General features: G+C 40.8%; 1 protein-coding gene across 8 annotated transcripts in view; it reads right to left on the bottom strand.

The window, feature by feature from the left end:
* atrx (ATRX chromatin remodeler) overlaps window positions 1-12,315 on the bottom strand; it is a 41,068-nt gene that overhangs the window by 17,167 nt on the left and 11,586 nt on the right. For all 8 annotated transcript variants that reach the window (XM_030738842.1, XM_030738840.1, XM_030738843.1 and 5 more), the window contains 13 exons: window positions 10,686-10,827; window positions 10,452-10,561; window positions 9,352-9,498; window positions 9,090-9,267; window positions 8,252-8,389; window positions 7,943-8,118; window positions 7,738-7,855; window positions 3,936-4,066; window positions 3,570-3,664; window positions 3,316-3,455; window positions 1,128-1,278; window positions 933-1,033; window positions 62-170 (listed from right to left, as the gene is read on the bottom strand). In XM_030738842.1, coding sequence (XP_030594702.1) covers window positions 62-170; window positions 933-1,033; window positions 1,128-1,278; window positions 3,316-3,455; window positions 3,570-3,664; window positions 3,936-4,066; window positions 7,738-7,855; window positions 7,943-8,118; window positions 8,252-8,389; window positions 9,090-9,267; window positions 9,352-9,498; window positions 10,452-10,561; window positions 10,686-10,827 — 1,736 coding nt within the window. The remainder of the gene's footprint in view (window positions 1-61; window positions 171-932; window positions 1,034-1,127; window positions 1,279-3,315; window positions 3,456-3,569; window positions 3,665-3,935; window positions 4,067-7,737; window positions 7,856-7,942; window positions 8,119-8,251; window positions 8,390-9,089; window positions 9,268-9,351; window positions 9,499-10,451; window positions 10,562-10,685; window positions 10,828-12,315) is intronic.

Below are 12,315 nucleotides of genomic sequence, written 5' to 3'. Positions count from 1 at the left end.
AGATCTTTTCCAAAGTTGGTGTCATAATTTTGCATCTTTCAAGACAGTGGAGACACATCACCTTGTGTTACTGGTGTCATTAAACTCCTCGGCCCACTTCTTCCTGGTGGTGGCGTTGGTTGAACCATCCAGACGGTAGTAGTCTATGTTCCTGTACCACTTGCCTTCACCTTCACAAACATGAGAGGTACGAAATCTGATTTGAAATCTTCCATCTACGCTCAATGGAAACTTCAAAAGCACATGTATCTGTGTCAGCGCTGCCTTTCCCTTGTCAAAGGGACTTAGCTTGGGTATTAACAGGCAGCAGATAGATGGCTGTGTTGGTTAGAGGCCAGCCATGTTTAGCCTTCAAGATGGCCAACCCCACCCCTCCCACCAGCCTTCATAACCAACATTTCAGTATGTTTCCAATTATGGCACTGTGATCTTTTCATTACAAATTACAAACCCTTGAGCAAACATTTTTTGTCGAATAAAAAGTCAAGGTCTAATCATTTTCAAAATGAAAGCAAAAACAGCTGCTGAAGTTTAATTAGGAACATGACCTTACACCAGCGGCAATGTGTATGTGTGTGTCTGTGTGTGTTTAAGGGTAATAGGCACACCAGCCTGTACAAGAATACATGTTACATGTGGGTTGACTTACCGGTCTCAAACCTGCATTTCTATGGAAATGCTTTATCCTTCTCCAAGGCTCATGTTTTTTTTTAAATCTCACACGCAGTTTAGTCACTTTAAAAAGCACAGTGCAAAACCACAAAAATGAACCTTGGGACAGAATGGAGCTTGTCAATGTCAGCTGTGTTATATTAAACATTTCTTGGTTAATTTTAGTACATCATAACAGTAAGAGGGCATAGGGTCATTTCTGAACAACAACATGGAGTGGTGCTTTGTAATGTTTTAAATAAAAGTTCCCCAAAACATACCTTTGTATGGAGAAATTTTTTCTTCGTCTTTAGCCCTGCAAGCCAGTTCTAGGAAATCCTCAATCAGATCCAGGGAGATGAGAGACTGACTGAACACCAACCTGAGGACAAACGCAAAGATACGCTTTGGAGTACTACTGCAAACTGACAGAAAATGGCCAAAAAGGTTACAATCAACACGTAGTACAGACTTACACTTTATCGTCCACTTCCTCAGCCATGCGCAGGATCTCAAAAAGCAGCATCATCTTCCCTGAGTGCTCCAGGATCTCAGCGTCAGCCTCTGTGACAAACTCCTTGTGCCAGTCAGGAGTGGGACTTCCTGGTGCGGAGCCAGAGGGCCGAGCTGTTTGTAATACAGAGTTACAGATTAGTCTTCATGCAGTCAGCAGTCTGACAACAGCAAGTTCGTAACAGACACCAAGCTTCCAAAGCCGAGCCTCACTATTACACGGTTTTCTGTTATGTTACAGCTGAAAACGGGAGAAAATATTTTGTTTTAATGTGTTAATATACTCAATCGAGCCCTTAATGCTTGCTAATCTTTTCATGCATTTTGATTATTAGTCATCTCTAAAGGCACAGAGTTTTCAGAAGTCTTGTAAGTTTACTGTCTGCCACACTGTGCAACATGGATCTAATCAATGAATGGCACGCACTTTCATGTGTGTAGGCTGCGATGAAGATGTTAAAACAACTGTATTTTAGGCTACATGTTACACAGCTGCAATTCCTTCTTCATTTCTCAGTATGCTTTGTCCTTGAGGAACACAATTTTCTGCTGCTGAAAAGAGCTGAAAATCCCACACTTTATTTTGCACATTATCCCACTATTTATGTAAAATAGTTGGGGTTTGTTTCTTCTTAACACAATGATGACAACAGTATTGTGCTTATCAGTCCATCATTTCATGCTGCATTCTGACTGACTGGTCAGTGGGTCCGGGTAGCAGTGCTAAAATTTCTGGCGCCGTCAGTATTTTTGTCCCAGACCATCTTTTGTTGCACAATTGTTGCAGCTACCTTTAAACAACTCTCAGTATTATGTAGTACTGCTGGTATACCATATAGTGTGCCTTTGGAGTCACAGCCAAAGGTACATTATATGGACAAAGGTATTGGGTCACTTAATCTTTCAGTCCCATTACAACAGATTTATAAAACCAAGAACCATTTACAAAACATTTGTGAAAGAATTGGCCATTCTAAAGAATGTGGTACTGTAATGGGATGCCACCACTACAACAAGTCAGTTTGATATTCCACCATCAGCTATAAGCAGTATTACTGCAAAGTGGAAGCAACTCAGCCACGAAGTAGCAGACCACGAAAAGTTACAGAGCGGGGTCGCCGAGTGCTGAGGTGCATTAAAGTCACCAACACTGCAGTTGCAAACCTCCTGTGGCATTAACATCAGCACAGAAACTGCTTCAGTGCATGGGCGTCCACGGCCGAGTAGCTGGCACAGTACTTTTGTCCATATAGTGCATCTCCACAATTCTTTGACTTTGAAAGTGAAGATTTTAGACTTTCCCAGATAAAACGTGACCAGTCAGTCCACAAGACCCACAAGTAGAATTTACAGCCTCACAGGTGTACACACCTAACAGCCAGTAAAGTTCCAGTTTACATCCAGGTGTGACCCTTGAGATCTAAAAGGTCATCACTTTTTAATTTCATTCTGTTACACCTTTATGTGAAATTTTTGCTTAATTACACTACATGTACACATATACTAAAAAACACAATCCTCCCAATAGTCCTTCTCTGATACACAACTTACATTCAGAAGCACTATATACACGTCCCGCAGATGGGGCGTGGCCAGTCAAAAGGTTAACAGATGTGTATTCTTGGGTTATGGATAAAAAAATGTGTTCTTCAAGATCACTGTGATCCTTTCAATCAGTTCATCATTGATTAAACTGAATGTTTGTGCCAAATGAACAGAAATCCCCTCAAAGCATTCATGGAGACATTGAGTTGATGAGAATGGGATGGAAATGCATGCTGATGAACAACCCAGAAATGTATCTGTTCATAATGAGAAGTGCATTCAAAATAGCTTCTGCCAGGAGCAGCAGCTGGATGTGAAGCCTCCTTTCTAAATAAAATGGATATCACAATATAATAATGGTTCCTCAGTAGTTCTGTGCTGGGAATGAAGAACACTGATCAGCTCAGAGCCTGTTAAATACTGCAAATTCTAGACTCTTATTTTTATTCACATGAGCTCACAGACTAGCAGGGAGTGCCCTGAGCTCAATTTAACAGTGATACAACATAGCTCCTACCAATTAATTAGTTAAAGAGCAGGTAGGACTAAGACTCTCTTAAACCCAGCCAACTACCCATAGTTCCCCCATGTGTATTACACACTCACGTTCTTCTACAGTCTCTGCTCTATTTCGGCCCTCTCCGTTCTTGCCACGAGAGCTGGTGTTCCACTCCTTGATGACCTCAACATCATCACTGTCCGAATCATCAGATCCCTTCTTTCTTCCTTTCCCCTGCTTCTTTTTCCTATTAGCCAGAAGGCACAGCAAAGGAGACAGAGTCAGCAAGAGTAACAGATGCCAGGGAGAAAGGCAATTTAATGAAGTCATATCTGTATAAATTAATTACAAAAATAATTACTTTTTGATCTTCTCATCTTCTGAAGTCAGACTCATGGAGGATTCTTCTGTTTCTGAAGCGATGAATTCATCCATGCTGTCCTCATCAAAGAAACCCTGTGAGAAAGTGCACTTCTGTGAGGCTCAACTGCGCAGTGACAGGTCAGTTATATACAGAGCTTGGTCTTGGACAGCAGAAATTATGCATTATGCAATTATGCAAGGTGAAAATTTTGCTGCAGTAGCAGTATGTGATGTTGTCCCTTGAAGCATGACCTGTCAGCAATATGTTTCTATTGTTTTCCTACAGTGTGTGATTTGTGGTAATGTATTTCTAGTTTTTCAGTTGGTGTTTGCTGTGGTTTAGTCTCATCTTCTGCAGTCCTACCCTGTTTTCTTTACTGATGTAATCCAGCTGAAGGCACCAGGGATGGGTCCAGATTCTGCTGAGCATCTGGAAATCCTGGAAGAGTTTGGTCCCCGCACGGCCCCGGCCCCCCTCCAAAGCATTCCCCACACCTGCACGCAAGGCAAGGAAAAAAATATGAGGGAGAAGATAGATGTGTGTTTGCATTACGCACCTGACAGCATGGATTCAATCCCTTTATACATGCAGATAATACGAAAAGGGGGCAACTAAGTTTAACCCTCTATAACCTGATATATATATATATATATATATATATATATATATATATATATATATATATATATATATATATATATATATATATATATATATATATATATAAATATAAAGTAAACCCTTCACCTCATTTTTAATTAAAAAAACAATAAAATAAATACACTGGTCATAAAAGATAGAAACTATTTAAGTCTGTCAGTATTAACCCTGTGTGGCTACAATCCATCAAGTTGTAACCACACAGGGCTGAATGGAAAGAGAAGAGTAGCAGTCCATGGTGGTTCAGCCTCTCATCTGCACTGACCCTCTGCCTCTTCTTTGGATCTTATACTTCCCGTGCAGTTATCTTTACATTATCATCCTCATCCTCATCCTCTTTCTTCTAACTTTTATCTACCGCTTCCATCACTACTCTCTCCCCCTCATATCCACGTCTTCCTCTTCTTCCCCACTTCCAAGTCTCAATGGTGTGGGCAAAAACATGCATAAATTGTTCAGTCGCAATATTTTAGCAAATAGTTACTGTCAGCAGATTAGACATGCAACTCTCCCCTGTAACAAGACAGCTAATGACTAGCTGGCTATAACAACAATAACAGCAGCTGTTTAGAAGCTAACATTACGTTAGAACCCAGATTTAGGCTGCAGTGTCCTGAAGATTTTAGTGTCCTAAAAACCACACTTTCACATCGACAAACAGTTCGATTACATTCACACATCGTGCTAATTGCCAGAAAGTAACAATGTTGGCTCTGCTTCAAGGAAAGCTTCAATGACACCTGCAAAAAAATGCCTAATGACAGAAAATTCACCTTAATATCACTGTCATCCAACAGAAATGAGCTTCATTGACTCAACCAGTTTTAAACATACTTACACCACGTTTCACAGCCTCCTCCAGAGCAAACAGACGTGGATGTGTCACACTGGGTTTATTGACAGCTGAGGTAAACAGTAACCTGACAGACAGTACTTAACACAGATGAATGCTGGCCAGCATGTTTGAAGTGATTCAGGGAAAAGCGACAATATTGCAAAATATTTCATTGATGCTCATGAGTTTTACCCAACTCATCTTTAAAAAAGGATTCAACTTATACTTCTAGATCAATCTACACACTATACTGAAAACCAAAAAAAGCAAAAACAGCATTTGAAGCGAGACTCACATTTGAGCTTTATTTTATCAGTTATCCTCGAGATGCTGCTGCAACTTGATTAGAGCTCAGCACTCCTGCCATCAGGGCTTCATAGCACAAGTAGCCAGAGGGAAGTCACTCCTGTCTAAAAGACACATGACAGGCTGCTGGGAGTTTGCCAAAAGGCACCTTAATGACTTTCATACAATAAGGAGGAATATCCTCTTGTCTGATGAAACAGAGACTGAACTATTTGGCCACAAAATGCAACAGCGTGGAAACCAGAACTCAGCAATGCCTCACTGATATTGGTCAAACAGTGGTGCCTGCCTGTGGCAGGTTTCCTGTGACAGAATCTGGAGGATTAGTCAGGATAGAGGTAAAGATGGATGCAGAAAAATAAGTCCGTAGTGCTCAAGATCTCAGAGCTAAAGTTTCTTTGTCAACACAACAATGCCCTAAAATGTGCTGCCAAATGACTAGGGTTAGGCCAAACTGAAATGTATTTCCAATTATGATTCTGTTTTGAAACAATTATAAAATCAGGATCACCAGGATTATTGTTCATTATTTGCAATGATGAGCTCTTGTCTCTTTCCTCCCTTTATAGCACCCCCACCCCCACAGACTTCCTAAAAGGCCAAACTCGCACAATGTTTAGTTCAACCTGAGCCAAGATGATAAAAAGAGCCTTTGAGAGCTAGAGAGCCAGAGTCCAGGCCTGAACTCAACAAAGAATCTCTGGAGAGACCTGAAAATGGCTGTGCACATAATCTCCACATCAAACCTGGTTGAGTTTTTTAATTTTTCTGCCAAGAAGAATGGGAGATCACTTCTAAGAAGACTGGAGGATGTCACTGCTGCCAAGAGGTGCTTAAACAAAGCACAAATGGAAAGGTCTGAATACTTGTAAATTGGCTATTTCATTGTTTTTCTTAAATACACAAAATACCCAAAGACCTGTTTTTGTTTTAATATTACGAGTATTGTGTGCAGACAGACAAAAAAAAATAAAAAATTATTGGATCCATTATAGATAAGTCTGAAAATTAATGAAAATGTGGAAAATGTGCAACGGCCTGAATACTTTCTGAATGCAATGCGCGGTCAACTTCAAGTAAAGTGAATATTTAGACACAACAAATCAAACCAAGCCGTAAATGCCACTCGTTCTTCTGAAAGAGTATACTGCAACTACAAAACACAATAAAGCTGGTGAGTAATGGCTAATCTCAGACTTCTAATCTGCTTCCCAAAGCAAAATGCTGTTGCTGACACACTAACGTACCTGTTCAGTATGCTGACCTGCACTGACCCCAAGAGGTCAGAAGTTAGTTCAGGTTTTATAAGAGCAGCAGCAAAAGAAGAACATTTATGGCCATTCCCACCACAGCCGACTGGTGGTCTTTGGTCCAGAGACACGACTGTCAAACACTAAATCCACAGTCACAACATCAGCGCTGTGCACTGTGGCCAACCCAGCCTAATGAATCACAACACATAACAACACCCCGCTCCTGTTCTTACATACCAGCCCTCCTGTTCTTTGTTTTTGATTTTGGTGTAAAACCTCTGGCCCCTTCTCCCTCTAAATTTCTTTCCCTTTCCTTTATGCCCCCACATCCCTCCCCTCTTACCCCACACCCTCTGCTCCCTCACTCCCAGAGCTCTTCATTAGGGAGACGTGGGAAACTGGGCTTAAACCCTGCCTGCGGCACTGTGCCAGCTGCCACACACACACACACACGCACACCGGGCCACAGTCACAGGAAAAGTTCACTAAATGACTTAACAATGCGCTACCAGAAAGGCCCTCCATTTATCTAAAAACCTTGTCTGAGTAAATCCAGTAAAGAGAGCACTTTTGAGAGAAACGGGACTCCTGCGGTAGGATTTAGCCTAGTCCTAGAATATGCATGTTTTCCAGTCGAATTCCGTAATTTTGTTTTAGTCGAAGCGTGGGCTAAATCTTTGTGTGGGCAATCAGATCAAACTTGTCACTGGAAAACCACTGCTAGCAACCCCAAGAGTCCCTGCTGCTCCTAACCCCCAAAAAGATCCAAACAGTTTAAAATAGTGGTTGTTAAACTGTGCCATGGGCCCCACTGGTGAGGCAGAGAGCCACTGCACTAGGGCGTGTATAACCAGGGGAAAAACATGGAAGGGAACCAAGTTAAATGAACATAATTTAAGTAGGAAAGAGTTTTCTGATTATATCCTGCTGACCTTTATTTTAGTCAAATTTAACTTGTATCCTTTAGTGATGAATAAAAATTAGGGTTTTGGATCATCAACTTTTTAAAAAAGGTTTGAGAACTGCTAGATTAACCCCTGCTAACAAGTGACTCTTTGATATTATGCAATAAAAAGCTCCAAAAAAAACTGCATTACAGCGTGGTTCTCACCTGTGAAGTGCTCCAGGTAGTATCTGTAAAGTTTAGCCTGGATTGGAGTCACTCTGACTGACAACACATACTCATGCTTGGGAGGTAGGAACTTGGTGAGAGCAGTGTAATCTTTTCTCTGTGGGAAAAAGACATTATTAAAGCAGGAAGTCAAAGAGGGCCTGAGTGAACCATTTCAGTCACCTGTTTTTGTTGTTTTTTTTACCTGGACACATCCAGCCAGCATTTCATAGAGAATGTGAGCTCTCTTCTTCATGACCCGGACATCCTGCATCGTTGAGTCGGCACACTGACCGTTCTGGATGGGGTTAATAAAGCGGTTCCTAAATTCCTTAATTGAACCAAGGAGGTTTTCCTTGATGAAGTTCACCATGCAGTGGTCTAGTAAAGGAGAAGACAAATCAGAAGTGTTCATTTTAACAACAAAAATTTACATCTAAATTTGCCCATAATAGAAAATAGCTGCCTTTCCCCCCCTTATATGAATCATATGGAGGACAGCAGGAAGTCTCACATTCAACAAGGTTGTTTTGCAGTGGCGTTCCAGTCAACACAATCCTCCTCCTAGTCCTGATAGAGTTCATTGCTTTGGACACAGCAGAGGCCTCATTCTTTAGGATATGGCCTTCATCACAGATTACCAAGTCTGGACCTAGTGAAAATGAACACAAGGATCATTTTAATGTGGCCAATTTCAGATCAGGTCGCACTGCTGGAATGGCATGCACATCAAGAAAGAAAAAAAACAAAAAAAACAAAGGGTGGTGGTGGGGGGGGGGGGTTACCAGTAACAGGCACAGATGTAAACAAAAGAAAATGAAAACAGTTTGGCTAATTTAGTACATGTGGCCCCATTAGAACAGCTAATGTGCAAAAAACAACCCCAGGAATAAGTCTACAATCAGCCAGAGAATAACCGCCTTCAAGTGAATCTGAGGGTAGTTTTAGCTTAAATCAGTTTCTGAAAAGGATCATTTGGACCACAAGATAGATCGTTAGGAGCACAGACAACTGATGTATCCGCTGTCAGGGTGTGGAAAAAAGTAGTTGAAAAAAAAAAAACTTTTCACAATTTTTATTTTACTAACAATCTAATTCAAGTTTGAATGATATCCTTGTAAGTGCACAATAAAGAAGACCTCTATAGATGAGAGATTATCAGTTGTTCATTTGCAATAACATGAAAACAATACCGTCGCCATGTTTTGTGCTTTGCTTTATTATCACCAAAAAGAAACTGAATGTCACTTCTTTTTTATACTGTAGCAAGAAACAACCAAGACTTTTAATTGTGGAGTACTCACAGATTGCTTTCACAAAAGTGGACTTTTTAAAACATAAAATCACTCTACCTGGATCTACCAGTGTCTTCTGAAAGGTCTCTTTGAGCTTCTTGCTCTTGATGTTCCTGCCCTGTGTCAGGTTTCGGTACATTTCGTAGCCCATGATCATAACACCACCCATCTCCTGCCATCGCTGGAGGGCATATGCTCGCTCCTGTGGCCTCTTTACTGTGGCCAATTCAGTTACCTGTTAACCACACCAAAGGTCAATGTGATAAGCACTACACTCGAAATAGAAACAGCTTGAAAGGTCACAAGGGCAACCCATTACCTCTAAACTTTCCTCATCCTTCATTCCTTCTTGCCACTTTTCAAATTCGTTGAGCCAGTTAAGGACGGTGTTCAGGGGACAAACCACCAGTGCAGTGGTGAAATTGAGCTGCTCACAAAGCAGCAACGTGTGAAGAAATGTCACCACCTACAGGACAAAATGAGTCAACTTTTGTCAAACACACCAACAACACAGAGCTTTGCAGATGTAGTGGCTGCAGATATATGAAATGAATAAAATCATCCTGATCCAAGATTTTAGATCTGCTGGCATGTGCTGAAGCATTTGATTTTATGTGAAGGACTAAATATTTCATGAATGTGTCCTCAACAGCTATTTTTAAATATTACAAATTCTCTGCAAAGGACAATTTCAGTTTAGAAAACAGCATTTTGAGAAAGTAGAGAAGCATTTATCCTTATATATGTCCTCTGCCTTGCTATTATCAAGGCAAAGGGCGTGTGCAGGCAGAATGTACCTACAAAGTAATCAGATTAACCCTTTCGCATGAAATGTGTCATCAGTGACACAATGCATTTCAAATATGCCACCATTCACAGACTTCTGGCAACAATTACCGTATGTTGGGTGTGAAGCGCAATTTCTCAGCTTTCGGAACCTATCTGAATTTTTCCACTGGACAAACGGTCATGTAATTACGGTAATGCAAAGTATGTTTGATCAGATGTCTCAGCTGTGATACGCTCCGTGTTAACCAGCTGTTCACCGCAGGTAACAGGTTTATCGGCAGCTATCGCCAGGTGTTAAACTGTTCACATGGTACAATTTTTTGTTTGATCAGGTTATTAATACAAAGTTTAAAATCATACTTCTGCACCTTTTTGAAATTTCAGTTAGTTTGTCTCTTTTTACTCTAAGGTGTTTATATGGAGCATTTATATTCTGTTTGGGCTTTTATCTGGCTTCCTGTTAATATAGGCACTAATTTAATCATCTGTAATTGCCACTTACTGTTGTACTACAGTACCACAAGAGGTCATTCTGTAGACTTAGGACAGCTAAAAACAGTAAATTAGACAACTGGCATAGTTTTCAGAGGACTGAAAAAGAAAGAAGCCAATGTAAGGTAAGCAACTCACTTGCAGAGTTTTTCCCAGGCCCATACAGTGGGCAAGGATGCAGCCAGAGCCAGCAGACTTCTCTATTTTTTTCACAGATTCACAGCAGCAGTCCCAAATAAACTGTACTCCTGACGGGGGGAGGGGGGGAAAAACAGCATAGGTGACATCAGTGCAGAGCACCTCAGACTTGTTCTACTAATTTTGCTGCCAGCTCCTACTATTTTTAAAAGGCTCAGGGCATTTTGTCCTTACCATCAACCTGGTGAGGTTTGAGCTTTGTGACCAGGTTCCTGTGCACCTGCACCAGAGGCTCTTTGGTTTCTTCATCTTCATCCAGCACCAGCTTGGTGGTGATGGGACAGGTAACCTGGGAAGACTCCTCCACCACAATCACCTGCAGATAAACATGAAGAACAGCCCAAAAGATGATTTCCAAATTTAAGCAATAAAGACATCTCTTAAGAAATATCAGTTATTGTTCCAGTTTGTCAATTTACATTACTAAATATCTCTAACCAGATACATCTACAGCTGTACGTTTTTGTATGCGAATGAAGCAGACTTAGCCTAATACATGGTCTCATTTTACAAATTAAAAGGAAAAAAAGAAAAAAAAAAATCTATCATGCACTTTATTCCCATTTTATTCATTTTATTGAAAAACGTAATATTTAAGGAAGCACCCTGCTGCTTGTTATATTGTCACAGTTTAATTTTGGCAGAGTTTCCCTTAAATGCATTCAGCAGCGGTGCAGCGCTACTGCTGAATTATGAAAACACGGATTAATTTGTCCGCGGGTCATGAATATTCCCAACCAATGTCACCACCACAACTGGCACTTTCTATGCTGTATGTATATGACTCAAGCTACTATGAAACCAAGTGTACCCTAACATACAATCACCAATAATACAATAGGGAGACAATAGAGAGCAAGAAAGACAAAGTGAGACAGCTGTGAAGCATGCTGTAATTCTGTGACCCTCATCTCCCCAACATCTGCTTCCCTCCAGCTAATGTTTGGTTTGGATGAGCAGCACCACCAAACCACTTACTGCTGGCAGTACTGCTCCCAGAGGCAGTCATCAGCGGACTTCTTTTAGATGAAGGTAAAAAGAGAGGAAAAAAAAAAAGTGCCACTGCAGGCAATAGAGAGGATGAGCAGAGTGGTTCAAAGACCACAGCTGCCAGAGAGTCCAGGTACAAATACCTGGAACATTTTACATCACAAGCTGCAGCTACCAGACAACAGGAAGCACTGAGACTTTATTTAGCAGGACGATTGTGAATATCTTCTGCTAGTTTCATCAGAACCACAAAACACCCTGATTTAGTTCTCAAAATTTTAGTGGCATGCACCACTTCAGAAGCACAAAAAAGTCCAACCCATATACCACAGATCCCAACAACAAAAATGTGATCCCAGTAAAATTTCAGTGAATTAACGGTCCACATGGCAGCATTTGCAAACGCTTTGTGATTTTTCATTTTCCCTACACAAATTATATCCATCAAACTTCCCTATCAGGGAACCACTCCACAGTTTGAGAACCAATGCTCTAATTCAGCAACTCCACACTGGTGTGATGAGCTCTGACCTACCACCATGTGTGCTGCGGTACTGCCAAATTTGAATTTTAAATTTGTAGTAATAGGCAGATGGGCAAATATTTCCCAACCAATCAAACATAAATCTGTATTAGCATAAAACCTTGTCCATGTAATGCACAAATTAGACTGACAACCCATCTTTTCACACTAATCTTTCTTAATCTTCTTTTCGTGTGTATTTTAAAAAGGTAATTACTCTAACTTCCAGAGCAGACTCTCCAACTGCTTGAACTGAAAAAGTGAATAATGCATAATTGGTTGCCCAACTCG

This window comes from Archocentrus centrarchus, chromosome 10, assembly GCF_007364275.1.
Source record: "Archocentrus centrarchus isolate MPI-CPG fArcCen1 chromosome 10, fArcCen1, whole genome shotgun sequence".
NCBI classification, from domain to species: Eukaryota; Metazoa; Chordata; class Actinopteri; order Cichliformes; family Cichlidae; genus Archocentrus; species Archocentrus centrarchus.
Note: the sequence above shows the minus strand (reverse complement) of the source record. Positions and strands in the feature narration are given on the sequence as shown.